Source organism: Agelaius phoeniceus, chromosome 2 (genome assembly GCF_051311805.1).
Source record: "Agelaius phoeniceus isolate bAgePho1 chromosome 2, bAgePho1.hap1, whole genome shotgun sequence".
Classification (NCBI taxonomy): Eukaryota; Metazoa; Chordata; class Aves; order Passeriformes; family Icteridae; genus Agelaius; species Agelaius phoeniceus.
The window spans coordinates 27,236,985-27,264,582 of record NC_135266.1 but is presented as its reverse complement, the minus strand read 5'-3'; the positions used below and the strand labels follow the sequence as shown (position 1 = coordinate 27,264,582).

Genomic DNA, 27,598 nt, shown 5'->3' with positions numbered 1-27,598 from the left:
AAAAATACTGCAAAATTCCTGTGTTTAGTTAGTTCTCTATAATACTATCAAGAGGTGCTCATAACCAAGGAACTTGGGTGCAAGTGGTGAAGAAGCCCAAAAGCCAAAAGATATCAAACTTGATTTGTGAGCACGTGCAAAATCACAGTTCGTGTCCTGCCCGTTCCTCTCATAGGTGAAACACACCCCCTGCTCCAGTCACCACAGGGCATCCAAAAATGTGGGAGATGCTTTTGAGCAGACCCTCATCTGGTGAAGATCCCAGCTCTGCCGAGCTCTACTGCTGAATTTCCCTCATGAGTTTCCTTGGATCAAGCCAGGATTTTTCACTGAGGGGTAAGCTTGCCCTTCCAGTACTCAGCCAGGACACCATGACAAAATCCTTTCTCCTGCAGTCAGGATAAACTTGGCAAACAAGATAAACTTTAGATGGAGCTAAACCTAGATGATTCTCTAGCAGCACTTTTACTTAATCTTGAAGTAATTTTAGTTGGCAGCTGACTTATGTAGCCTGATACTAAAATTCTTCTCAACTGTATTTTTATCTGCTTCTGAACCATGCAAAGCAGTAAAATAACATCTTACTTATTTTTTTCTGGAGTAATAGATGAAAAAATAGCACAATATCACATCTCAAAATCATAGTCAAAATCTTTTTTGCTTTTATTCTATTTAATGCTTAATATCTGGTAAAATACAATAAATAATTTTCAGTCTAGGACAATTAGATGTTATGCTCAATAATAAAATGTTCAGAGAGGATGTAAAAATAATATCTTACTATTTAACTTCAATGACAAAGCAGGTCTCATTTTTAGACAGCTGAGAAATTTTCATCCATGAAAGATAAATGAACATATCCTGCCCTTTCATAAACACACATCTATCATTGAAACCAACATAAGACACACACACCCCCACACATACACATGTATATGTGCCTGCCTTAGAATGTGCCTGCATTAGAATCCAGGCAGAATTTGGCCTGGATCTTACAAAATGGCAGTTTGCAATTGACATTCATGTGTGTTTCATTTTTTAACAAACAAAACTGCAGAATGCTCATGTATTTTACATTTTCCAAATCGTGTTACTGCAACTTATACGAAACATTAGCATATAAAAAGTCATCACTGTACAACCACTTTTTTTTGTCCAAAAGTCAGTGTCAGAATGATAAAAAACAGCTAATTAATTAAAACCAGATTTGATTTATTGTTAATGTGCTGATGTTTGCATTAGCTGTCTTCTGTTTTAAGCACAAGGAATCTATTAAAATATAAAAGGCAAAAGTGGCTCAGAAAAAGACAAACTCTCCAACAACATACTTGTAGCTTTACTAACACTTATCTGACACTACAGTTAATTGAAAACCAATGTAAACACCATGAGGTACAGATACCACTGGACATTCCTCACAACTGTGCAAACTGTGGGCCTCATCCTGCAAACACCACTGGCTCCAGAGCTTCATCCCAGGGCTGTTCCCACTGAGTCCATCTGCAACACCCTGCAGCAGCCCCCGCCCCTGCCACTTGCAGGAAGGGGTCCTGTGGACCCTCATGTCATGCACCAAATACATGTAAAGTGCCTCAGATTTCAAACTGATGCAAATTTACATTTCATTTCTTTAGACTCAAGAAGCTGACATAGCTTCTCTAAAGTCTTATATAAATATTTCCTTAAAATTGCTAGAGGGTCTTCTGTTTCAAGGTAAATCTAATAAAATATTTTAACTGCTTTTAAATTAGGCAAAGAGTGCTTGAGCTGCTTTTTGTAAAAAAGCAAGAATATTCCTTTGCTGTAAGATATTTTACATATCTCCAGTCACTCTTCAGAAAGTAAGAGGCAGAGCTATTATTTTGTTGATGCAATTGCCTGTGGAATTCTGAAACAGCCCAATGGATTTTTGTGATGATGCTGAATCTTAAATTCATTCCTTTTCACAAGACTTTTCCCCCAGACTGTTTTATTCTGTTTCTTCAGTCTTTTCAGAACTAGCTCCAGCTGAATTATCTGCCTCATACTTTTTATCAAGAGCATCTTCAAAGGGTTTCCCACTGCAGTCATAGGTTTTACTTGTAGGTCCCATATGTGTTCGGATGCGAGCTCCTGGCTGGTACAACTGCATGGCTGGACGATCCTAGAAGGAAGGAGATAATGGTTAATGCTCTGAGAAACTCATGTGAGACACATATGTGGAATTTTAAAGTTTTGAATCTTTATGAAGAAAGTAGATTTTGTGTTAAGTTACTTTACATTTGATAAGAACTAGGAAAAAAATGGCATGTAATGAAAATGGTCTGGGTATTCAGCATCTAGTATTCAATATGTGTTGTTTATAACACTATTCTTGGGAGCCAAACATTTTGAAAAAATGAAAAATGCTGCAAAAATTAAAGATCCTATGATACATTTGGCATAAACAAGGAGAAATACTGCAGACAATTATCAAACATGTTATTTACAGGGAAAACAAAAGAAATGTTGCTACCTTCACTAACATCAGCCGAGAAGAACAATAGCCTGTGCACTTGCAACTCTGCAGATGAAATGTCACACATTACATCTAAGCATAAAAATCCAAGACAGACCAGAGAACAGTTCAGCAGGTAGCAGCTAGAAAATTATCCTCAACTGATCATCAATCATTACCCAATCCTTACCAGACTTTAAATATGCAATGCACATTTGAATTATACACATCAGAATGAAATGGCACAGTTTTTGCTCCACTTCATCTTGCTTTCCATCCTGAGTATGAGAGCAGGGGAATTTATGTACTGATAATAAACAAAGTAAGTACAATTTGAGCATGTGCAGGCTCTGTGAGTGACCCAATCATACACATGCTCTGATCCTGAGAAAATGGAAGAAGGAGCCAGTTTACATGGAAAAGAAACCTCAAACCTGAAAAGGGTGATGCTATTCAGAGCACTCTTTATTTTTGAAATTTCATTACTAAAACACACCAGTTAGAAACTCTGCCTAAGAAGTCTTCTCCTGGTAAGGGTGTTTTACTTTCACATAATGTTATGAAGCAACCAAAAGCTCACCAATACCCAAGCTTTTTGATCAGTCTTGTGTTAAGTTCAGTAAACAGCCAGCAGCCTACTTAAAGACAGTGGCAGAACACTGAAACTGTCCTACATCAAACTATACCAATTTTCAATTGCCTTCATAATGAAGTAAGTAATATAATAAGTAACTTTTAAGTAATTATTGATTTTTGTTATTTCATCCTTTTTTCTTATTCCCAATATGGATTTCCCCTTTTCTTTTTTTTTTTTTCTTTCATCTTTTTTGACCCACTTGGCTTTTTTTCACCCATTTTTTTTCTCCTTCTCTTTAGACCAGATGTCAAGATTCACTATGGAGCCTTATGACAAGTTAGTGCTTTGCAGTGTGGTATGAAATGCGTAACACACCTTTCTATATCCCAAACAGCTGCATAAAAGTAGATCCTCAAGCAGTGTCCTTTAGAAAGTTTAAGATAAAGGATCCAAATGAACTTTTCCTACCACAGCCTCTATAGCCTGTGGTTTGTATAAAAGCTATCACATTACTTACACTGGAAATTTATCATTTTCTAATTAATTCCTATGAACTTCAAAAAGAGGTTCTATCTCTGACTAAAAATTTGTGTTGGCATTGTCAATGCTATACCTAAGTTGTAAAACTGAGCCCCTAATCACCTATGTGATAAATACTCTAAGGAAAAAAATCACCACACTGCAACATACCTTACTGATGGTGCTAAATTTTTTAGGGAAAAAATCCAGTATTTTAGTCCTAAGTGTGGACTAATCCAGGGACTCAACAAGGTACCAGAAAGTGATGCAAAGAAAGAAAAAGCAGGCAGCTTCTTAACACTTGCCAAAATGTCCCCAGCACCCACCATCCAGTTCCAAGGCTGGAGATTATTTTGACAGATTTCAAGAAGAACATGGCAAGAATGAGAAAAAAAAATTTTTCCCATCTTCCTGTTTCTGAACTTGGAGGGGGATAGAACATAAGTAAATAAAGGTAGAATAGAAAGTAATCTTACTCCCTAAAGAGTTGCAGCTGAGCCAATTATTAAGGATTAGGAGCAGGCCTGATGTTAACAGGTTGCAGCTGTAGCCAATCAGAAGAGTGTTATAAAAGAGGAGATTCCCTCGCTGAGGGAGAACTGGAGTCAGTTGGCTACTGTGAGGGCAAGGAAGAGTCAGTGCCTAGAGGAGCCACCTACAAGAAACATCAAGGAGGTACAAAACTAGCAATATGGAACCCTTGCAATGTAATGACAATAGAACTCTTGCACTATAATGACAACGTGAACTAGCCATTTTTCTGACTATTCTACAGAAAAATGTTGAGCTACTGATGAGGAAATGGCTAAAGTATAAATGCAGATAAATCTTAGCAATTCTGCCCAGCAGATCTCTGCATAAAAAAACCTTAGGGCATGCTAGGCTTTCTGTGTTGGCACAAGATGACTTCCTTGATATGCACAGTGAGTCCACCTGAACTTGTACCCTGCACACTCCATGCAGACTCACTCTGCATGTGACCAGTTTACTCTTGTCAGCCTTAGCCCACAGTACAGATCAGTCACTTGCTTTGAAAGAAGAGTTTCACATGCAGAATAAATTTCTATGCTAACAGTGTTTTGGTCATCTTTTGTGGAAAATCTAGGATCGAGAGAGAGAGAGAGAAAGGGGCTGACAAGGAGAGCCACATCCTGAAAAGACTCTTGCACATCCATGAAATCAGCCAGCCTGAGAAAAACAATACCCAGATCTCTGGGAGACAACAGGGGACAGCTCTACACACTATGACACAGGCTCTGCTCACACTGGTTTTGCATCTGCTCTTCCCCTGACAACAGCTATGGGGATAAATTTATCCAAATGCAATGACAGCCTTTTCATACTGGCAGGTATGTAATACTGAAGAATCCATACATTCACACTCTCTGAAATAGCTATTTATTTAAGTCTTTATTGTTGCTCTGCCAAGCAATGCCTGGCAAATCCATAATATAATTATTTTATGAGAGTAATGGAAGTATGTTTTTAAAAGACTAACATGGCACAGTTTTTAAATTTCATTACAGATCAGAAGTGTAATGATTTTTAATATACTTGTAAAATGTAAGGCTTCCAAGAATAGTATTCTTCAAATGACAGGGTTGAAGTGAAGACAGAAAGTCTATATATTGTGAATATGAATGAGCCTGTAGCCTTAACTTATTTTAACTGCTGTTGTCCTTTGACAACAACCCAGAAAGGAATCTGGGTTTTACTGAAAATGAGATAAAGAATTCTTTTGAAAAAGCATCTTTATGCTGTATTTGCAGAATTTAAAACCTGTGATCTTGAACCATATTAACTAATGAAAGATTATCCTAAATGAATAAAAGAACCTTATTTCTTATGCGCTCCTTTTTGGATGCCATGTCATCACACTTGTCCTCTTTACCCAGTTTGTCTACTGCCTCCACAGTGAAGCTGTAGTTGTAGTTCCCTTTCTTTCCTCTGTCTTGGTTGTATCCTTTCCCCCATTTCAGCTCTTCTTCATTCCTTCTCATAAACTTGTCAAACTCATAGTGAGTTCTATGCTTTCTGCCATCATCCAATCGATACCTTTGTCTTTCAGGTTCTTTTTCTCGAAATCTTCTCTCCAAATCTCTTTGCTCTTTGTCACTATCATTTTGTGACCTATGAGTATGTATGAAGAGAAAGAAAATCCAAGCAGTTAACAGTAAAAAGAAGCTACAGAAAGACAAAAGTCAAAGCCTTCCTTTGACTTCAGGAGTGTGTAGATAAATGATATCTCAAGGTTGTTTTCTTCTCATTACAAAGGGTTAAATGCTGAATGTCTCTCCCATGTATGTCCACCCATGCATTTAGTTGAGAATTGCAGACACAGCTTTACCAAGCTTTTGTGCAACTGTTGTGGAAGGCCTATTCTTCACCTTCTATCCCTCTTTGAAATCCTATCAATAGTTCCCCAATACCCTTCATATAAACACATGCTGCACTATTAGCTCTTGTAGCCTGGTGTTGAGGTGAGTCATGCATGGATGTATTCCCTTGAACAGGAACATTCAGGATCTGAAGGAATTGTGCAGGTATCATGTATCAATTTGTAAATTTTATGTCTCTGCATAACAAAAATTATTTACTGACATCATAACTTGCAGAAGACATTTGTGAAAATAAATACTTATGTTCCAGGCTTTTGTTTATTGTGTCTCCAAACAATCTAGCCTGCCTTTGCAATTTTATTTCAGCAAAGACCATTACCTTACCACAACATTATATTTAATTTCTGCTATGCTGTAAATTGTTTATAATATAAAGAGTATTGGCAATATTTTGCTGCCTGTCTGATAAAATTCTCAGCTCTTATTCACTTCATTGCTCCAGTTCAGCAAATGGGTGTTTCTCTCATATGGCCAGACTGCAAATAATGAAGAAATATTACAAAATAGATTGAACTTCAAAAGGAACAAATACAGGCAGTTTCTTTTCATTACATATGTATAAATACTTAAAATTGAAACAGCAAGTTACTTTTAATAGTCTCCTCATATTTTGGGAAACTGCAGATAGAATCAGAGAGGAATGAGATTTTTCAATGGTGTGGTGATCAAATAGTGATATGCTTCTTATTTGCAATTATTTAATACAAATAAAAGTGTATCTATATATAAACTTTTCTATTTCATATAACAGAAATGTGAAAATTGGTAGCATCTGTCAATGCCAACTTGGGCATTAGTGGGGCTGCCAAAAGAGGGTCCCCATCTCAGGAAGAGCTGAAAGTCAGAGCAGAACCTGAATGAGAGGTTAAGTTATTCAGCATTTCACAAGACTGAGCTTGTATCAGCATAACACATTCACCAAGTGGAAGCAACATCCCAGCTGTCACAGACACCTGAACCAACCACAGTTACACTGACCCCGTACCTGTAGCATGGATACATTTACATAAAATACATGTTAGCTAAGGGGTATGTGGCTGGAAATTGCTTTGCTTCATGTTTAATATGCTATTCCAGAACCTAACTCCAAGTCCTAGCAGGGCTCAGGGCAAGACCTTCCAAAAAGCCAGAAAGACTCTCTCAATTTGTGGCTGCAGTATTGTCTGATACTTGTCTGTTCCCTTGTCTGTTACTGTTGGGGAGGAAGTGCTGTGTCTGAAGGCAGGCAGGGGACAGGGATACAAACTCCTGTTCCACGAGTGGTCAAAGTAGATTCCTAAAATTGAGTCACAGTGAACAGGCAGGCAAGAGTGGAAATGGCAGGGTAAGCAATTTCAGGGTATAGGTAGAAGACAAAGTTACACAGTCAGAGAAAGCAGAAATTAATAGAAGGGAGTGGAAGCACACTTCTGTTTGATGCAGTTTCAAATTCGCATTTGACCATGTAACTTATGCACCAACTGAGATTTTGATTTGTGGTAGGAAGCTTTTGCTACCAAGCCTTTGACATGGTTTCAAACAGGCAATTCAGTCTCCTGCAGGTAGAGCTGGCAGTTATAGCTTATTACCAATTTCTGAGTCAGCAACAAAGTAGTTTCATCTTTAAATCTCAATCCAGCTGAAATAGCTCATAGCTTGCTACCTACCCACTAAAAATCAAGATGAAATTACTTGGAAACACAAGGTAATGCTTACTGTACCTGTGCAGCCAAACAGATTCTGTTTTACATGAGCAAAATCTACATGAATGTCTTGTTAAACTTACAGGATCAATAGCAAACAATGTTACATGGCACCACCAAAAGTTTAATCCATAAAAAGCCAGGAAAGTAGTGGGGTCAGCATCCTTGGAGGTATTTAAAAGACATGTAGACATGGCACTTAAGGACACAGTTTATAATGGCAGTTTGGCAGTGCTGGGTTAACAGCTGGACTCAATGATCTTAAAGGGTCATTCCAACCTGAAAGATTCTATGAGTAGCAGACAACTGATTTGCCCCTGCAAGTGTTTCTGCTGAGCCTGTTCTGCTTCCTTTCTTGAAGACCATCAATAAAGAAGTTGCTGAATATTTTCAATTTCAGAGTGTTAGGGCATGGAATTTTTCAGGAACATTCAGAACATACATATTTTTCTTTATTATTTATCCTGCATATCTTATGGGTAGATCCTGCTTGCCATGGGACTCATGTGCCAAAGGACAAGAAAGAGAACCAACTGCTGAAAACACTTGTAATATGAGTCATTTCCAGGCTACAGCAGTAATAGAACAGAGCTATGCCTTTTGTTCTTACCATTGCAAATGTAACACAAAAGGCAGCAGGAGATAGAGACAGCCTACTGCATGTATGTATCATAAGGCTTTCATTCACACCTTCACGATTTTGCTGTTGTCCCACTTACCTAAACATTTATATGTTTATTGCAGCCAACCCACGTGAAAGGAAAAGTATGGCATTGTGGACAATTCAGTCTTCAACATGAGTAATGGAAGGAGAGCCTTACCTGAGCTCTTGATGGGGAACAGGTGAAATACCAAAATGACTTGAATGACTTGAGATTTCATGCAGAAATCCTTCCAATCAGGGATTTCATAGCATTTCACCAATAACAAATTGCATCCACTACTACTGCCACCAGGTCAGTAAATTGTTACAAAACACCTTTTACCAAAACAACAGGAAGAGATTTGTTCACACACAGAATGAAATTGGTCCTTTGGTGACAGAACATCTTGTCAATGCACCACTTATATTTAAGCCTTGTGATGAAAGCATTTAAGATCTAAATTAAAGACTAAAAGGTAAATATTACTTACTTTTCCTTAATTTCTTTTAGTGAACTCTCCAAAGATTTGGATTTTATACTCCCAGATCCAGATGATTTATCCCATTTATTTTCCTCAATGTCAGCTTCTTCACCTTTTTCTTTGTGCTTTTCACTGGCCAGTTCATCTCCTTTTTCAGGCTTCTTGAGAAGCTAAGAGATATTTGTTTATATTGTGGTGCAAAATTATTCTCCTCTATTGTACAGGCATTTTAATAAGTACTAAATATATCAGTAACTTGCTAAGATTGGAAATACCTTATTTACATGCTAGGAATATATTTTACAAAGCATGAAATTTAAAGTTATTTTAAAAGGGTGGTTTACATTTGCTAAGGAGTGACAGTCATTATTAGGTATTCAACTGCACACTTTCAAATACATGGAGAATACTGGAGAAAGCACTTACCTATTCTTCTCAGAGCACTTACCTATTCTTCTCTCCTGAGTTATAAACATAAAGACATTATTATGGTCTATGGTTTCTTAGAAATCATGTAACAGAGCTCAATGTCATTGCCCATAAAATAAGAAGCAGAACCTCTACAATACTACAAAGAGAGCAGGATTAATACTTCACTCCTTGAAATATTATATAAAATGTCTGTCACATGAATTGGGATAGGCATGTAGAAGTAGGTGCTTAGTACATCCTGACACAAATACAGATGGGGAAAAACTTGTGATATTAGCAGAAGAGAAGTCATTGCAGTTTCACCTTGAAAATTAGGATTTTCACGAAGTCTGTTTCTTTCATAGCAACCCATACAGGTTTCATCAGAGTATAGTATTACAGGCATAAACTTTATACAAGGACCAACTGTCTCAAATTATTACCCTACCATATCAGTTCTAGGCAGTACACCTCAGTCTTTCTATTCTACCATTTTGTTTCTGAAATGAGCACAGATTAATCTTCTCCAATATTTGAAACTTCTATAATGTTTCTCTCACGTAATATTATCCTTTACTTTCAGAGACAGAAATAGCTTTCAGGGTCATATCACCACAGATATGTCATGAATACTAGCGCTTTTTGGACAAGCATTTTTAGGTAATATATTTTAAGGATTAAGTCCCTTTTCTTATGAACTTCTAGAGTATTTTTTTTATGCCCAGATATGAAAAACATGCAATTCAGCTTCAGAATTTACTATTTTTATACTTTTAGGTGAAGAAAACTATTTTCCAAGAACAAATGAGGAAAGATGTACACAGTTCTGTGGCTTCTCACCACCAGTAAATCTGAGTCAAGCTCTTGCTTTATGCTACAGATTCTTATACCAAATTTCCTCTTTAAAGCAGCCTATAAATCCTTTCCAATAACAAAAAATGTGGTTCAGATGAACAATTTTATCTATGTCATCTTGCAGAAATAAGATGGTTTTATATGGCCTGACTTCTTAGCACAAGATACACCCTCCTAAGTCATGTCATTAAAATCCATTCAGATTGCTGAAAGGCACTGCAACCTGAAATTAGCATACAATTAAAATACATTAGTTCTGAGCATAAACATAAATATGTGTCTCTGCATACATGGCCAAATGAAGATTTGCATGACAGAAAGTGTTAAAGCTATCTTTCGCAGAAACACAGAATCACAGAATATTCTGAGTTAGAAGAGATCCACAAAGATCATGAAGTCCAACTCTTAAGTGAATGGCCCATAAGGGCATCAAACCCACAATAATCTTCCAACAGGCTGGCACAGAACAATTTGGTTCTGTCAGGTAATGCTGGCAAGGAATGCTGCAGAGTTGTATGAAGATGTCCGAGTTACCTGCCCTAACTGCACCAGTACACCATGGTAGGTAAGGCCATCAGTCACACTTTCAAACAACACTTTGTCAAAGGTCTACATTACTTCCCCTTCCAGTCAAAACTGGTTTGGTGACTCCACACTGTGCTGTTGTACACTAAATAAACACTGAGATACCAAAGAACTTCTGGATAACTTCAAAAAAAGAATAATTCTTTTCATTGATCTCAGTTACCTTGATCCTTATTTCTTTTTCAGAAATCTTCTTTTGCTTCTCCACTTCTTTTCTTTTACGTCTTTCTTCTTCTCTGCGTTTCCTTTTCTCTTCCTCCCGCAAACGTTTCTTCTCCAATTCTCTCCGCCTCCGTTCTTCTCTTTTCTCTTCTCGTATTCTCTGAAGAGTTCAATAATGATTAATTGTAAATTGTCCAACAGAAAACCATATGAAACAGAAATGTGGAACTTCAGGCAAAAGTCTGAACGTACCTGCTTTTCTAATTTTCTATTTTTAATATATTCCAAAAGGGGTGTTGTTCTTCTAGCTAAAACACAAAAAATTTGTGATATAGTGTTCAACTCCTAAAATGTACTCATTTATTTACTTTAGTATTAACCCCCTTTTTCTAGCTTTATCTGAAAGGGAGCTGTTATTGATAAACCTATTTGTTTCATGTATTTTTGAAGGCATTCCCATCATTCTGCTTTAGAAACACTTCATTTCTTTTTTGCTGTTAGCATTAGAAGCAACAGAAATATGTTGCACAATTATTTGATATTTAATTAAATATCATATCCTTTCAGTTGAAGAGAATGGCTTTTCTCTCCTGCTCATTGAATGGTTATTTCACCAAAAAAAAGAAAGAAATGTGTTCAGAAGAATCCATTCCTACTTTTTACTTTTGTACATCAAAACCTAGCTATATTGTTGTTCATATACAGCCCACGTTACTGTAACTCACATAGCCCTTTTCAAACCCAGTTTTCAAAGTACATCAGGAAGGAAACATTATCAGTCTCATAAAACATTTTCATTTATCTGACATTTAGTATTCACCTTTCCACAGGAAAACAGGAGGAATAACAGATAAGCAGTTTGTCCCAAGTTACATAGGAAAGTATTAGCAGATCCAATAAAACTCTGGCTTCCAAAATTGCTAATAAAACATCTCATCTACTGGATCACACAGCCATTCTTTTATTACAGAGCTGTCTCCACACTCTGAAACCAAGGTACCTGCCTGAACCATCCCTAAATTCTATAAAAACTTGGAGAACATCATCAAATTATTTATCATGTTACTTATCAAATTCTTTATTCATGACTGTCAGTACTGAATTCAGACTTCAATTCAGCCTGTACTTACAGCTGTGAGTAGTTACAACAAATTTTGTCGGTTTTAGATATCCCAGAAGAGAAAATGTTTACTACTTGAAATTGCTCTGCAGTTACATAGTGGATTCTCCCTCAAACCACAGAAAAACATTCCCTATTGAAATGCATGACAAAATTTGAAAGAAAAGAAATTAAAAAATTAATTAGAAAAGTCTTCAACAAATTTGAAATTACATGGCCAAAATCTAGACAATTCATATCCCAAAGACATTTAAATGTTTTTGCATTGAAAGTTGGATTATGCTGGGGGCAACCCATTCATTAATAACAAAATTTTGTTACATAGTTATGAATGGGAAGGTTGGTAGGATTCACTTTCTTTTTAGCAAATGTCAATGGTAGGAATCAACAACAAATAAAACTTGTTAATTTGATATTTTCCTCCTTCTATTCCTAGATTTTCCATGCTTCCCCATCCTCTCCACCTGCCCATCATTTTGGACAAATTTTAGGCCCCCAGAGCCCCCTTCTGGTCCCTCAGATCTGAGTTTTGCCTCTCCCTCCTGCTCCCTAAGTTCCCCTGCCTGAGCAGTGGCTGCCTCTGGGCACTTTTACATGCTGAAAGAGATCACAAATTGTAACTGAAAAGTCTAGGGAAAGGATAAGCTGCACTGAGAGTTCAGAACTTGACCCTCGTCATGAGTAAGACTGGTTTAATGGGAAATTATAACTTGAAGTTCAAGGGAGAGAAGCAGTGTGATGAGTACTACCAAAAGAGGAAGGGGAAAAAAATGTTTATCCAACTTGAATCTTACCCAACTTATTTATGGACCTTACTGCAAATACAAACCTAAGAGCATTTTCTTAAAATGTTTAAGAATCTTTAAAAGAAAATAAATTACTAAATGAAGAGCTGTGTCAGCAAAACTTTACATTTTATCTTGCTGTCTACAGACAAATGAGAAAAAAATTGCTGATCTTCATCTTGCTACAGAGAAAATCTCTTTCATATCTCTCTATCACATAGAAACTGATTAGCCAATGCACCTGGCATGATGCATAAAACATGTTGGTTTGCAGTAACTTTACAGGGAGAAATTCTGAGCTTGTGAGGCTCAATTCTGCCACCAAAGTCTTGGGCACATTCCTTCATTGACATCAGTAGGAGTAACACCTTTGAAACTGGACACACAGCTAAACCCTTACATAATCTTGCTATAAACATGCTAACTGCTGAAGAAATCTTTAGTTTTGTATTGATAGCAATGGCCACAGCTTCGAATGGCAGGAAAAATAAAGCAACTAGTTTGATTTCCTCTGATTTAACAGAAATGAAACATTAAAAGCCTTAAAGCTGCCTTCAGTTAATATTGTTGCTCAGAAATCTGCAACTCTCAAGATTAATCATCTTCCCTGATAGAGTATTTTTAAGTTGATTTAATCTTCTTGAAACCATAAACTTTTTGCAAAATGCATACTTATTACCAAAGTTTTACTGCCTTTACTCTGCTGTCAACCAGAGAACCATGGAAGATTTGGGGTAAATAAAAATTATTGGGCGACTTCCCAATTTAAAACAGCAACAAACAAGTTTTATTGATAACAGAGTTATCTAAATGTCCATTTCCATTTCCTCTAAATTATTAGAGTTCCAAATCTCTCCAGTTAACTCTCAAACAGCAGTAACAAGTGACAGGAAAGGGGAAATGGCCTCAAGATGTAACTGAGCAGGTTTATATTGGATACTAAGAAAATTTCTTCACAGAAGACTGTCAAGCACTGGAACAGGCTGCCCAGGGAAATGGAGTTGCTGTCCCTGGAGGTATTTAAAAGATGTGCAGTTGTGGCATTTGTGCCACCATGGTTTAGTGGTGGACTTGGCACTGTTGAGTTAATGGTTGTGCTTGATGTTCTTGAACAGCAAGTTTCCAACCTAAATGATTTTATGATTCTAATCAAAAGAGGTGGCCACTTTTTCACTGTAAAGAAATAACAGCAAAGGTCAATTTTTTTTTCCTACTCAAATGTCACACCTAGGGAAAGACTAACTGTTCTGCATGTTATCACTTGAAGATACACCAAAATTCCATGTCATCCTGAAAACTGCATACTAGCACTGAAGATTTCAGTGCTCATCTTATTTAAAATTCCCCCCCAGCACTGTGGAAGCCATGCTGCATGCATACAGAAAACAAGATGTTGCCTTACTTTTAAAGCTTTTCCAGAATCTTGATCATGAGAACAGACAGAGATCATTTCATGTTTCTTAATCAAAGCAGCTAATATGAGGGATCAATGGTTAAGTATTCAGCTATTTGTATTTTAAAAATAAATCTTTCATCTACTAATACATTGTAAGTATTCAGAATTACTAAAGGCCTATTTCTGAAGCCAGTGTGTGTGCATGCAAAAGTTGAAGTGAAGCCAAATGATTTCATGCATAGAGACTTTAAGGTTTACCGCTACTACTTGCCTGGAAAACAAATATTTAACTGGTACTATAAATCTGTTAGACTGAACAGGCCAGCTCTTGCAGGTAGTATCATAAAGATAAAAAGTAAGATATTGAATATTCTCAATAATAAGAAAAATCAAGAAAACAGACCAATGAGTTCCCTTGTTTTGGCCTCAATCTCTCCCAAAAGAATCTCAGGATTGGCACAGATCTTGTCTTCATCAGTACAATAATTCTCTAAAAATTTCCTATATTCTGGATCTGTGAAGAAAAATTTTTGACTTATATTAATACTTTGCAATACATAACAGAAATTTTCCACTATGATGTTAAGAAAAGATGCTTACCATCTTCAATGCTCCCAGCTTTGGCATCTTTCTTCTTCAGCTTCTTTTTGGAAATCTTCTGAAATGGAGCAAATTCAACCACTGCAGGATATTCCAAACCTTAAAAGAAATCAATCCTTAATTTTTTTGAGGGGGAGAAACATTCCCTACCTTCAAGCAAGATCTTCCAAACTCTTGAACACATGTTGGGAAGTCTTATGTGAAAACAAATGTAAATGTTTCTATAACTCACTCCTAAACTTCTAATGAAAAGTTACATGAAGAGGTATTTAAAATTTTTAAAAAAGATCTTTTATTTGGATATGCTGACAAGACTGAAAATGAGGATGAATACTGTTGCAAAATAAATTTTTGGCAATATTATTTATACCTCCCTCTTAATTATTCACAGAAATTGGTTAGAAAAATCTATCACAAAATCTCAGTCTGACAATGATTAAGTCAATGATTATTATTAGGAAATAAGTCTGGAACTGTTGAGTTGCTTTTCTAAGGCTTTGTTGCCTAAAAGCCTAAAAAATAAATAAATGCCAGGTAATATGCAATAAAACAACAAAGCATCTCCTTTCAGAACCACAACTGTAAAACTCAGCACACAGAATTGTGTGTAACTTCTCTCTTTACGATGGACTGTGCAACTCCTGCCTGTGTTTTTACTGGCAGGGATTCTTTGCTTTGGGTTGGCTTCTTCTGTGGACTGGAGTCAGAACCGTGTGTGGGGTTTGAATTGCACTTGATTTCCACTTGCAGCAGGTTCAAGATTACACTTTGCTCAAGTACAAGGAAAACTTGTCTTCAGTCTGCTAGAACATTTGTTAACCTTATTGAACCTGCTAATCCTTGTCTTAGTTTTAGCCTCAAAATGCAATGCTGCCACAAGCCTCACCAGAGAGCACTTCTGAACAAACCTTGTGCTTTTTAATTGTACAAGCAATCATCAAACTGGCCAACTGTGTCCAAGCTTAGTTTTGCAGAGTATTCTGGCTTTAGTCCAGCATCATACTGAAGAATGTGCTGAATTTAGGCAAAGTCTTAGCAGAATTATTAAAAAAACTTCTTTCTAGTTTTAAATTTTAAAACACTTAGAATTTTAAATCTGGGAAATGCACACTGCTAGGAATGTTTTGTTCTTCATCTCTACAAAAACCATCTAAATCTGAGGGACATTAGAAAGAAATAAAACATCACAGGTAGGAAATGCTGAAGAGGAATTAATTGATTTGACACCTTCTTTAGAGATCAGTTTCTAGTAAGAGTGGGCAGGACTACTTTTCACAGGACCTCTGCAACACTGAGTATACAGAATAGAAAAATGTTTGTACAAGAGAGCCACAAATCTACGTCTATTTTACATAACCTATGCAACTTTTTACAGAAGGTATGCCTGAATGAGGCAAGGAACTGCTAAAGTTCTGCTAAACCCCTTCTTATTGATGGCAGTTTCATATTCCTGCAGACGACCTGGATTTATCTACATCTACATTACAGACTTTTTCTTTACTGTTGGGCAAACATTTTCATACTGAACATTTTAAAACTGGCAATCAATTTTGCCATTCTTGTTCTCAGAACTCAACTCAAGATGTCTACAAAGGCCCTAAAAATTCAACCTCTACATGTCTTAAAAGTGGGCAACCAAAATGTTGAAGGTTTCTTCTTGCTTTTTCCAAACAGGAGTAAGTGGCAGAACTTTAGCTCAGAAACGATGAAGATGTAAAAATCTGTGCTCATAATGTATTCAGTTACTATTGTAATGAATTGTGAAGTTTGCATAAGGTAATTTCTTAGTATGGTCTTGATAGTGCATTGCCTAAAGTATAAAAATGCATATAAAGCATGCACACCACATAGACAAGCAAAACTGCATGGACAAATATATTTTGCACTTTATTATATTTTAAGTGATAAATGTTAACATATTTTTTATGTAATTAACTGCCTAGTGATGAAATAATGGCATAACTAGGAAAAAGAAAGCAAATTGATGCTCTAAATTGGTATATGTATACATACACATTTAATATCTTACAAACAGTCCAACCTTTATTATCAATGAAGACATAGCCATCAAAGCGATCTCTAAAAAGAAGGATGTCCTCAGGATTTCTAAAGTTAATGTATGCTCTTGAGTAGAGATGAGGATAAAGGCTGCAACAAGAAATTTTATTTTATGTTACTTATTATTCTTTTCAGGGCTAGGGAAACATAAAACCAGAGGAATCACATCATAATTCTCATCTTCTCTGAGAAACTGCTACCTTAAGCAGTCTTTGCATTTACACATCTAATGATATATATATATGACAAAAAGTAACAGGACATCAGAGTTCTGTATGCAACTGTGAAATTTATTCTGAACTGACACAAATATTTCCAGTTTATTTTGTCCCCCTAAATTGCAGAGCATACATTTCCAACTGTGCAGGATTAAAACTTTAATATTTCCCAATTTAAGAGACATGAATAACAGCAGTGCTTTTGGGGAACTTCTTGGGCATACTAAGAAAAGTCTTGTATCACTGAAAAGGAAAGGTTAAGTAAAAGACTGCAGTGAAGTGGCAGCTTCCAGGCTGTCACTGTATTTAAATAGATTTCCACCTTTAGGAGAGAATAAAAAGCCTAATAGTGGGCAATATAATCCACTGAATTATACACAAATAAATAAACTCCATCAGATATCCATGTATTATCAATGTACATGCAACGTCTAGTTGTGACCAATAGTTGCTGTGAAAATCCAAAGCATAGCAAAAGAAACAGGTACTTAAAATAATTCTGATTCTTCAAGAATTTATTGGCATAGATCCCACTCCATGGGTAAATGTTTAATGTGCCTGATAAAAACCTCAGGGCTGGCACACCACAACCATGATGAAACAGAGGTAATGTAATGAATTAGAACTCATCAGCTAAGTGACTGTGAGTCATGGCATGTACATGCTTTAAACTCCTGCAACTGCTATATATAAGTCAGTTTGTATTAAATTGACTTAATGATGACTACATATTACATAAATTTTCTGAACAAATCTTAACACAAGCCGATGTCTTTAAAATACCTACAATTCTATAATTCCAGTAGTTCATAATTCCATTGTCACCTATGGCCTGTCTTCAGACCAACTCGCCACTGGCACCAGGAGACAATAAACACACAGAGCTGCAATTGTATTTCAATCCCATAGCTCTTTCAAAATCAGACTTCACAATGAGTGAGAAAGAGCAAAATATGGATTGGATCACAGGATCCATGCATGTGGCAGCTCAAAGCAACATTGCTCCTAAGTAAGATTTTTCTTTTTAAAATATGCATCCATATGGATTCCACTTACAGTGTTAGGAGGAGACCATAAAGAGCAGTGCTGTCAATCACCAATGGTTTTGTACACCCACCAATTTTGTGTTTGATCCTGTAGCCAGAAGAAATGTTAAAAAACCAAAACAACCTAGAGGGCTTTCTTCATTTAGCTACTTTGTAAATACCAGCTATGAAGTGTTTCTACAGCTTGAAGAAGATGAACTATTTCCAAGGAAGAGAGGAAGAGTCATTTTATCCATATATAGCCAGTATATTTTGACATCTAGGATAGGAACAGCATTGTGTGAATGGTAAGTGGGTAACTGCTAGGGCATGCCAGGGCTGAGAGATGCTATAGCATGGCTGCAGAGTTATCACCAAGATGCAAAGCAGATATAAAAAGACAGATTTCTTCTCATCAATTTCAAAGAAGACAAAATGTAACACTTTTCATAATTACACAGACTTAAAAGATGTATTTTAAAATGCATAAGGAGGGAATTTTATTGTGGCAGTCTATAGCTGTACTGGAAGCAATGTCTCTGTGCTGCCTAATGGCTACAACTGTAAAAGTCTCAGATAACTGGGGCTTCCATGCAGAAGGAAATTTCCTTCTCTGTCATATCAACAGCACTATTTTTATCTTTCATGTGCTTTGAGGTTTAAATTAAACAAGGCCTGACATTCGACAGATATGATTGTACCCTTGAAGTGCTAAGCATTCATCAGATAAAAATCTTGAGGGAACATTATTTTCATTCCAGTTATTACCTGAGATTGAGGAACTGAGTTTTAGTCCCTAGTCTAAATAACTACTCCACTGTTCTTTCCATCTTCAGCTTTTGTAAAATACTAAAACTTTCTATAGATTAAAGACTATTACTTGGACAAGGGTCCACTCCTACATTACTGTGGCATTTCTCTGCCTCAGTGCACAGCAAGTAGATTCATCATACAGTTGGAATTTTTTTTTCCTGTAGGAACTTAGAAACTTATGGTTAGACTCATTGTGAAACTGAACTGAAAATACAAAGGCTTGCTCCTTCCTTGTTTCCTTCAGCTGGTATATCAATGCAATCTCTTTCACCTTCTTTGGCAACATAATCTTTTCCTGGTACACAACACAGTATTTTTCTGGCTCTTTCAGCTTAAAAAGAGTGAATAACTTTCAAAATGGAGGAACATCTGATATGATTATTAAGCACTCATTAGTAAGAACTAACTGAGTCTGTATAAACAGGACTCTGGAAAACAGATTTAGAATTTACCTTGCAAGTAAGGGATTTAGTGTTGTTGCTATACATTTTTAACATCTTCAAGAACTTCACACGCATCAGCAGAAACATACAACAATGTAAAGGCATGGTTGAGCACAGCAGGATATTGATGTGCAACACAATAACACAGCACTGTCTGTCCATTACTGTAGCTAGGTTTGGGGTAGGAGGTTGCAGAAACAGAGCTGCGACAACGCTTCTCTGATGGACCACTTCCACAAAAGAGCTGGTTCTCATATGCACGAGTTAGCTATCAGAGTGCTGAGTGCACAAAAGCCACCCAATTGAGTGTTTCAAAGCCTTGTCTTAGGCTTCTTACCCAGCAAAGTGCACTGTGTGCCTAAAAAAGTGAGTAAAATTCACATTCTAGGTGGGAAGCTAACTAAACCTAGCACATTTGAAATACTTAGCACTGGATTGCGTATGTATCACTTTTACTCTAGGTTTCACACACATGATTTCCAGCAGCTACTCCCCACCCTGGATTGTCTTTACCTATCCACTCAGAACTGAACAGCATGGTCATGCAGCAAAGAATGCACAGGGCTTCACAGGGCTACAGGCACTCTGAGGCTAACATCCCCTCCTAAGAATAAACACTCTTGCTTGACTTTTGTACTTAGTATTTAGCAGTTACTGGCTAAAATTCCCTTTACTCTTCAGGATTTTGTCTTCCAGCTGAGTCCTACAGAAGTGAACTCTGTGTGTCTCCTGCTTTTTTCAAGTATCTACCACCACAGATTTCATTCAGGATCTGAAATTCAGTTTTATCATCCAAGAGCTGGTTCCATTTTGCCATATGTTTGCTGTCTATAATGCTGCTTTCCATACGTATAATGTTTTGGACAGATGCACTGCACATGTCGGCACTTGGAGCAATCTCTATGGAAATAACCCAGATGAGTCTGAATGTACACACATTTATTCATTCCAACACAATGTTTCTTTTTTCTTTTTCTGCTCTGCATTCAAGGGTATTCAATCTTCCAGGGTACATTTATTTCTGTAACACTTAGTCTATCATCTTTTTAAGTCCTTATTTTTCTAGCAACTTTAATAACAAACACATTCTAAATGTTTACTTCTACAATGTACCTTTTAACACAATTGTGTAAAAAGATTGATTTACAGGAACATAATTTTAAATAGTTATTTACAGTTTAAACAGCAACATATTAACTATAAAGCCAGCAATCTCATCTTAGTAAAATACTTATCAACTCATGAATGATGGTGGGCATTTATAAAATATATACTTACATGTATATAGAGCTCTAAAACTAAATTTTGGAGAGTCAAATAGCTCCTCCACCCATTCATACAATAATTGATAACTCATCATTGACATTGTCATGTCAAGCTAAAATCCCCTGGCCTTCATCCTTGTCATCTTCTGTGGTCATTCTCATTATGGGTGGAACTGGTACAATTTCCAATAAGCTTAGTCTTTCCTTTTTACAGCTCTAAATGAGCAGTTTGCCTGGCAGAGGAAGCAGAAACACCAGAGTTGTGCCAATCAAAGCCTGTCAATTATTTTACCCAGAACACAGTAGTGGTGGTTCCCTTGAAACACTAAAGACACTGCCCCTTCAGTGCTGCAGCTCCTGGGTGCAAACCTACAGCCTACAGTGGTAATGCTGTTTAGCTACAATAATCCTGAGCACAATGTTGGGAAGATGTTATGGAGGGAAAAAGAGGAGTGCTCTTTGGAAAAGCTTTATCACTCTGAGATACATGGCATGACACTGAGTATTTGAACTGTTTTCATGCAAGCAAGGCTTGTGTTCAGATTTCTTTCCTTTCATGACCTCACAACACTATCAACAATTACTGGCGCACAGCACTCAATGCCAGTGCAGAGAGATTACCCAAACCCTGAAGGGCCAGAGATCAATCACTTGACTGGTGATTAGTCAAATCTTCAGAATAAGCTCAGAAACCTTTACTAGCAGACAAAAAGGAGAGAGCATCTGGAAAAAATAGTTAATATTTGAAGTCTGAGTATACAACAGTCTATCAAGAAGGCAGAGTCTTTATTATCATCTATAAACAGTGTTTTGTTTGCATTTTGATGTCAATATGCAAGAGAAAATAAATGTAATGCAGTGAATCAGATGAATCTGAAAAAGGAACGAAACACAAGTCACTTTCTGAAATGATTTTACTGAAATAGATGTAACTGAAAAACTGAAAATTACATTAATCACATGAAATTTGAAAAAGTTTTATAGCTTACCTATAACACGACATTGTAAACTTAAAGATAACACTTACAAAGATATAAAGATTACAAAAAAAGAGAAACTGGAGTTGATATGCATATCTTTGTTTTGTCCTCTAGGATGAATTATCTCGGAAATAAAAATGTAGAACCAGCTACAGTTAGACCTCTCTAGTGCCCTTATCAACAGCAACTAATAGAGAATGCCAAGAGAAAATTTATTAAAAAGGGGAAAATGTACAAATATTTCACTCAGTTCATAACTGTAAGTATCTGCAGCCTAGGGACTTTGTAATACCAAACTTGAAACTTATGTTTAATAGATTTTCATAGATAAATATCTAAGTATTTGTCTAACTGCTCCTGACCCATTTCCAACATTCATCATTCATGGCATGAATTTCTGAAAAGCTCAAAAATCTGAATGAGCCTATAGAAACTTCTGTGATGTAGTAACACAGGATGTGGTTAAATGAGATGTTACAGCTCTTAAGGAAACTTGTCTGCTTCTGCATCAAAGCATCTCTATGCTCCTTTCCAACAGATCCTCTTCACTGAGGAGCTTCTTCAAATCCTTCTCATTGGGTGACATGACATTTCTTTTCATCTTCACATGTTTTTGTTATCACTGAATTCTCTGGATTGCTTGCCATTATGCACATGGTACAGGATCTAGAAAAAAGCTATTCAGTGAAAGACAGAAAACATGCCAACTTTGTTCTGTAGCTTTTCCTGTTAGCTGGAATGACATGAAGACACATGCACAGAGTTTGCTGAAATCTTGTGAACTGCCCATAACATGACAGACTATGGCAATATAATGCCTTACACTTAAAAAGTATTCTCTGCTGGGTAAGAGAAGACTGAGAGTAACCTTGATTAAACTTTTACTTTCTGGAAGTTTATTGTATATTCCTCAGTGGGTAACGTAAAGAGATGACTCATAAAAAGATATTTGTGGGTATGTGTCAGCATTTGAACAAAGGGGACAAAAGAGACAAGGTGGTCTTAAGTCAGTCAAAAAACAAATAATCAGTCAAGCCAAAACTGCAGAATGGCAGTGAAATGCCCACATAAACTGTGTAGTTTGCTGAAAGAAGCTGTAGCCATACAAACCTGGTAAAGATAAATCCATTCCAAAAAGACCCATCTTTTGTCTGAAAACACATTTTTTGAAAAGCAAGATGAAGAAAAATGGAATGAACACAAAACATTTCACTAAAAAAAATTCAAATTTAAATGAATTTTTTTTAGTGAGTTTAGATTTGTGAAGACAGAAGAGAATAACATTACAAATGACAGTGAGAAAAACAGTATCTTTCACTGGTAACCTGCCATATATGCAATTAAATGAGTGAATAGCAAGATTTTTGGGTAATCCAAATTTCATCACATAGGAGAGAAAATGAAGCTTTATATATGCAACTATTGTCAGTGCCTTCTCTTTTCTAAAGAGGCTGACTCCCTAAATTCTTATGCAAACTTTTCTGGAAAATTAAAACTGGAATTTTTTTAACTGTTAATTGGCATTTGTGCATCTAAACACAGTGAGAACCGACGCTCTTCTTGAGAGAATTTTTGGTTTGCCTTTGGTATTTTCCTCTTATCAAACGAACAGCTGGGACAGAAGCCTTAAAGAAGCCCACTTGGAAACAGAGATGACAAAGTTCAGAAGAGCAATGTAAGGTACAAAGATTTCCAATCAGAGTAAGTTCTCCTCCTTCCTCACTTCGCATCCTTTGTAGTTTTAACAGAAAAGCTGAAGCACCTACTATTTTGCTGCTGCACTCATGTGCAACTACCTAGGTCAGAAAGGGTCATAATTTCTCTAAATAAACATTTATTTCTTCTTGGTTGTGTAACTGACTCTGAGAGAATCCCTAACTTCAAAATTTGGTCAGCAATAAAGAGTCAGCATCCCTCTATAGTCAGTGGAAAGAATCTCGAGCCAGTGGAGGGGTGATTCATCACACACTAAGATACGACAAGATGGATCTTCAGTTTTTCAGAACACGTGAAGTTTGAGCATACATGGTGTTTTGTTTCTCTTCTGGAAACTGATTTATTCAAAAGGGAATTGCATTTTACCACTGTGATGCTGAGTAAATTATGTAACTATACCAGCAATTCTGATTTAACTTAAATCAGCCAATATTTCTTCTTTTTTACTTTTGCATGAGACAAAAATGAATAAAACTAGATTATTTAAAAATCTGTATGAAGCACATAAAAATCCATGCAGGTAAATGAAGAAATTAAACTCAAACGGACTCATAAAAAGATTCTGTCATTGTTTGCCCCAGAATGAATCTTGCTCACAGCCAATTAAGCAGGCTGTTACAGTTTATCAATGAAGGTTAAAAGAAACATCAGGGTTTCAAACTACATTATGGCCTATTCATACAAAAAAAAATTCACTTTAAAATCTGCAGTGTAAAGGAAAAGATCAGGAATAGGAATGTCATTGTCTCTGCATATGCAGCCAGCTTTCAGAAATATTTTAAGGAGTAAACTGAACTATTCAGAGACAATGACTCAAAACATTTCTCATTTGTGGAGATGCTTGGTTGAGATGGAGTAGGTGAATTTTTAGTCGTGTAATGGCTAAACCTCTGATCTGATAAGGCACAGGGTGAATGATGGGCTGTGAGTGAGATAAGAGCTGGATCCCCAGCTGGACAGGATTGTGCTCCGTGTCATGCTAAGCTGTGCTTCCTTGCACAAATCACTGGGATGTGGGGCTCCCTCTCCTCTTCCTGAGAAATGCGGGGAACTCTGAGAGTGACCTGAGCGGGTTCATCTCTGCTGAGGGGACACAAAGAGACACAACTGACTCAACTGTGCTGCTAGCATGGGCAGCTGTGCTGTCTTAGAAGGTGTCCCCTGATCCACATTCTTACATAAAGCTCCCCACTCCCACCTGAACCAGAGTGAATATAGACCCAAAAGATGCTGTGTTCCACCATCTTCTCCCTCCACTTATTTGGGACTTCCCCCCAACTCCTCCTGCCAGATCTGGATCCAAGACTGCACAGCAACCAAGTCTTATTGCAGGACCTATGGGTGGTGAGATCCTCCCACTCTTGTAATTTGTTTTTCTTTCTTTTGTGCTTTTCTTTCCTTCTTTCTTTCTTTCTCTCTCTCTCTATCTCTCCTTGTCTGTGTCCTTGGGTGATGTTGTTGCACTTTCATATTACAATACTTTCATGTTGTATTGCTATAGATAATAACCAGCAAAACAGCTCCATACCTGTTTTCCTTTGCAGCCAAGTTGTTCTATAACAAACCCTACATTGTTTATTTACAAATATTGATCATTCAGTGTCACTTCACACTAACTTGCCCCAATGGATCTAGCAACAAGAACGTGGGTTATCCCCACCTTCTGAGGCGGACCACAATAGTAACTCAACAAAAATAATAAAAAGAGGAAAAACACGTGATTTGGAATGTCCCACATACCTTGATTAGGTTTTCAGCACCTGAAAACCTACAGAAACAGCTCATCCTCACCTGGGATCAGCAGTGCAAAACTCAAAATAATCATGGGCAGGTAAAGGATGCAGCTGTTCCTCCAGTTGCTCCTTGGTTAGACAAGGAGGAAGCCTTCGAATAACCACCTGCATGTATAAAAAGAAATGGAGATTTATATTTGATCTAAATACTGTGGAAACAGATGGCACAAATTCCCTGACTCAGTTCCTGCAATTGTTTTGAAACTGTAGGATAATTGACATATTCTGATGAACAGCCTGAGAACCCTTGCAATTTAATCATCAACCTAAAAACCAGATATTAATTACATAAAAATTTTACAGTATCTCTAAGAAATTATTTAAACTAGCTTTTAAGTCTTGTTACAGCAGTATTTCAGTGTAATAGGTCTCTGTCCAGTTGCTCCTGGCAGGGGTTTTTCAGGGCAGCCTCTGAGAGGATGCTGGGGCTGCCCAGTGCAGAGTGCAGCAGCTCCAATGGATCCACCCCAGGGCACATCTGAGCCCCTTAAGCCAAGTCAGGGTGACTCTGGGAAAGGTGTTTGAGAATGGACAGGAAAGGTAGCAAGCAAGGGGTGAGACAGAGGAGTAAGGGGTGAAAAACATGTGTAAGACACAGCCCTGCAGACAAACAGGAGAAGGAGGGGAGGAGGTGCTCCAAATGCCAAAGCAGAGTCCCTTGAAGGAGATCATGGCACACTGTTCCTCCACATGCCATGAAGGACCACAGTGGAGAAGACATCCACCTGCAGCCCATGGGGGACTCCATGCCACAGCAAGTGGAGATGCCCTGAAGGGTCCTGCAGCCTGTGCAGAGGAGCCCACACTGGATCAGGTTTATCCTGCAGCCCATGAAGGAGACTCATGCTGCAGCAGGTCATGAACAACTGCAGCATGTGGGAGGGACCCTCCTGCAGCACTTCATGAAGGACTGTATCCCACTGTGTCCCATGTCAGGTCCCCCATGCCGGAGGCGGGGAGGAGTGTTAAGGAAGACAGAGCAGCAGAGAGGAGCTGTTATGTCCTGTCTGCAACCCCCATTCCTCATCCTTCTGCAGTACTTCCACGCAGAGGAGGTTGAACTTGGGAAGGAAGAGGGGAGGTGGGAAGGTGTTTCAGTTTCAATCTTTGTTTTTTTAACAGTCCTCTCTAATTTTTAGTTAGCCATTAAGTAAATTAATTCTCTCCATATTAGAACCTGTATCCTGAGTTAGAAGGGACAAGGACCACTGAAGTCCCACTCCTGGCTCTGCCCCAAGAATCACACTGTGTGCCTGAGAGCCTTGGCCAAATGCTTCTTTAACTGTGTCAGGCTTAGTGCTGACTATTTTCTTGGGGAGCATGTTCCAGTGTCCAACAGCCCTCTGGGTGAAGAACCCTTTTCTATATGCAATCTAAACCTCCCCAGACACAGCTTTGTGCCATTCCTTCACACCCTGTCCCTGGCCACCAGAGAAAGTATCAGTGCCTGCCCCTCCATTTTCCTTTGTGAGAAAGCTGTAAGAAGCTGCTATCAGGTCTTCCCTCAGCTGTGTCAGTTTTTCCTGTGATGACACTTTGTTTCTTCCAACATACCTTATTCCTGGATCTTGCTGAGGGAGGAGTGCAAGAGGGTGACTCTTGCACTCTGTGTGGCTGGAGGTCAGCCAGCCAGAGTCAATCCACTACACCAAACTAAACTGCCCAATAATAAAGGCCAGGAAACTGTGTAGAAACCTCTGGCTGAATGATGCCAGCACACAAAGCAGTAAAATGGCCATCAAACTTCAGGCAACCTGTTTTAATTTCTGAGTACTTTAATATCTGAATTTAACTCTGCTGAGCTCTGAGTTATTTTCAGTTCTTCAGTTTTCCAATTTAAAAAAACCCCAGGAATAAATCAAATCTCACAGTACTCAAGGAGTCACAGAATTGTCAGGGTTAGAAGGGATCTCTGGTCCAACCCCCCTGCCAAGGCAGGGTAACCTCGAGCAGGTGTCACAGGAACGTGTCCAGGTGGGTTCTGAACGTCTCCAGCCAGAGAGGCTCTGTTACATCCCTGGACAGCCTGTTATAGTCTGCAAGTATTATACGAAAAATGCTCGAATAATGAAATAGAAGAGAGATGTGCTCTTGCCCTTGACAGAAGCTGCTTTGCCACAGCAATAGCCAGCCTTGACTCCACAATTAAAGGTGAAATGATTTCCAGCGCTGACGCTGGGGGTCTCCCAATACTCCAGGGAATGAACACTCTCATTCTGCAGATGAAGAAATTCCCGTTACAAACACACGGACCTGCTGAGATCGGGCTCGGTCTGTCCCCTCACGGCAGCCTCCCCCCCACCGGAGCCGCCCCCGCCCCGCGCCGCGCTCGCGCCCCCTCACTTTGCTCAGCGCCGTTTTCTTCTCCTCCCGCTGTTTCCCCGGCGCCGGATGAAGCGGCGGCGGCGGCAGCGGGGACGGCGGGGACGTCGGCGGCGGGTTCGGCGGAGCGTCCGTGTCGCGGCGCGGCGACTCCTGGAGCAGCGGGGCGTCCATGGGCCGTGAGTCGCGGCCGCCGCCCCGGCCCGGCCCCAGCCCCGGCCCCAGCCCTTGCCCTGCCTCCCGCTCCGAGCGCATGGAGCCGCCGCGCCCGCA

General features: G+C 38.2%; 1 protein-coding gene across 5 annotated transcripts; it reads right to left on the bottom strand.

Annotated features, from left to right (window-relative positions):
- Positions 1-639: 639 nt before the first annotated feature.
- Positions 640-27,598, bottom strand: UPF3A (UPF3A regulator of nonsense mediated mRNA decay). Of its 5 annotated transcripts, none has more exons than XM_077173358.1 (10): positions 27,347-27,598; positions 25,002-25,108; positions 16,734-16,840; positions 14,693-14,791; positions 14,496-14,606; positions 11,044-11,099; positions 10,793-10,951; positions 8,788-8,948; positions 5,628-5,702; positions 640-2,143 (listed from the first exon to the last, which is right to left on the bottom strand). In XM_077173358.1, the coding sequence occupies exons 1-10, from the start codon at positions 27,578-27,580 to the stop codon at positions 1,858-1,860; spliced, it is 1,395 nt and encodes a 464-aa protein (XP_077029473.1). In that variant the 5' UTR covers positions 27,581-27,598; the 3' UTR covers positions 640-1,857. The 5 variants fall into 5 exon arrangements, with proteins under 5 accessions (XP_077029473.1, XP_054510766.2, XP_077029475.1 ...); XM_054654791.2 differs by having other exon boundaries at positions 5,408-5,702; positions 27,347-27,595; XM_077173359.1 differs by having other exon boundaries at positions 1,931-2,143; positions 5,464-5,702; positions 27,347-27,595.

Coding starts and splice junctions, on each gene's coding strand:
- UPF3A (XM_054654791.2), bottom strand. CDS start 27,580: ATGCGCTCGGAGCGGGAGGCAGGGCAAGGGCTGGGGCCGGGGCTGGGG. Junction 11,100..14,495: donor CAAAACAAGGGAACTCATTG/GTCTGTTTTCTT, acceptor TTTGTGTTTTAG/CTAGAAGAACAACACCCCTT. Junction 5,703..8,787: donor CTAAAAGAAATTAAGGAAAA/GTAAGTAATATT, acceptor ACATACTCATAG/GTCACAAAATGATAGTGACA.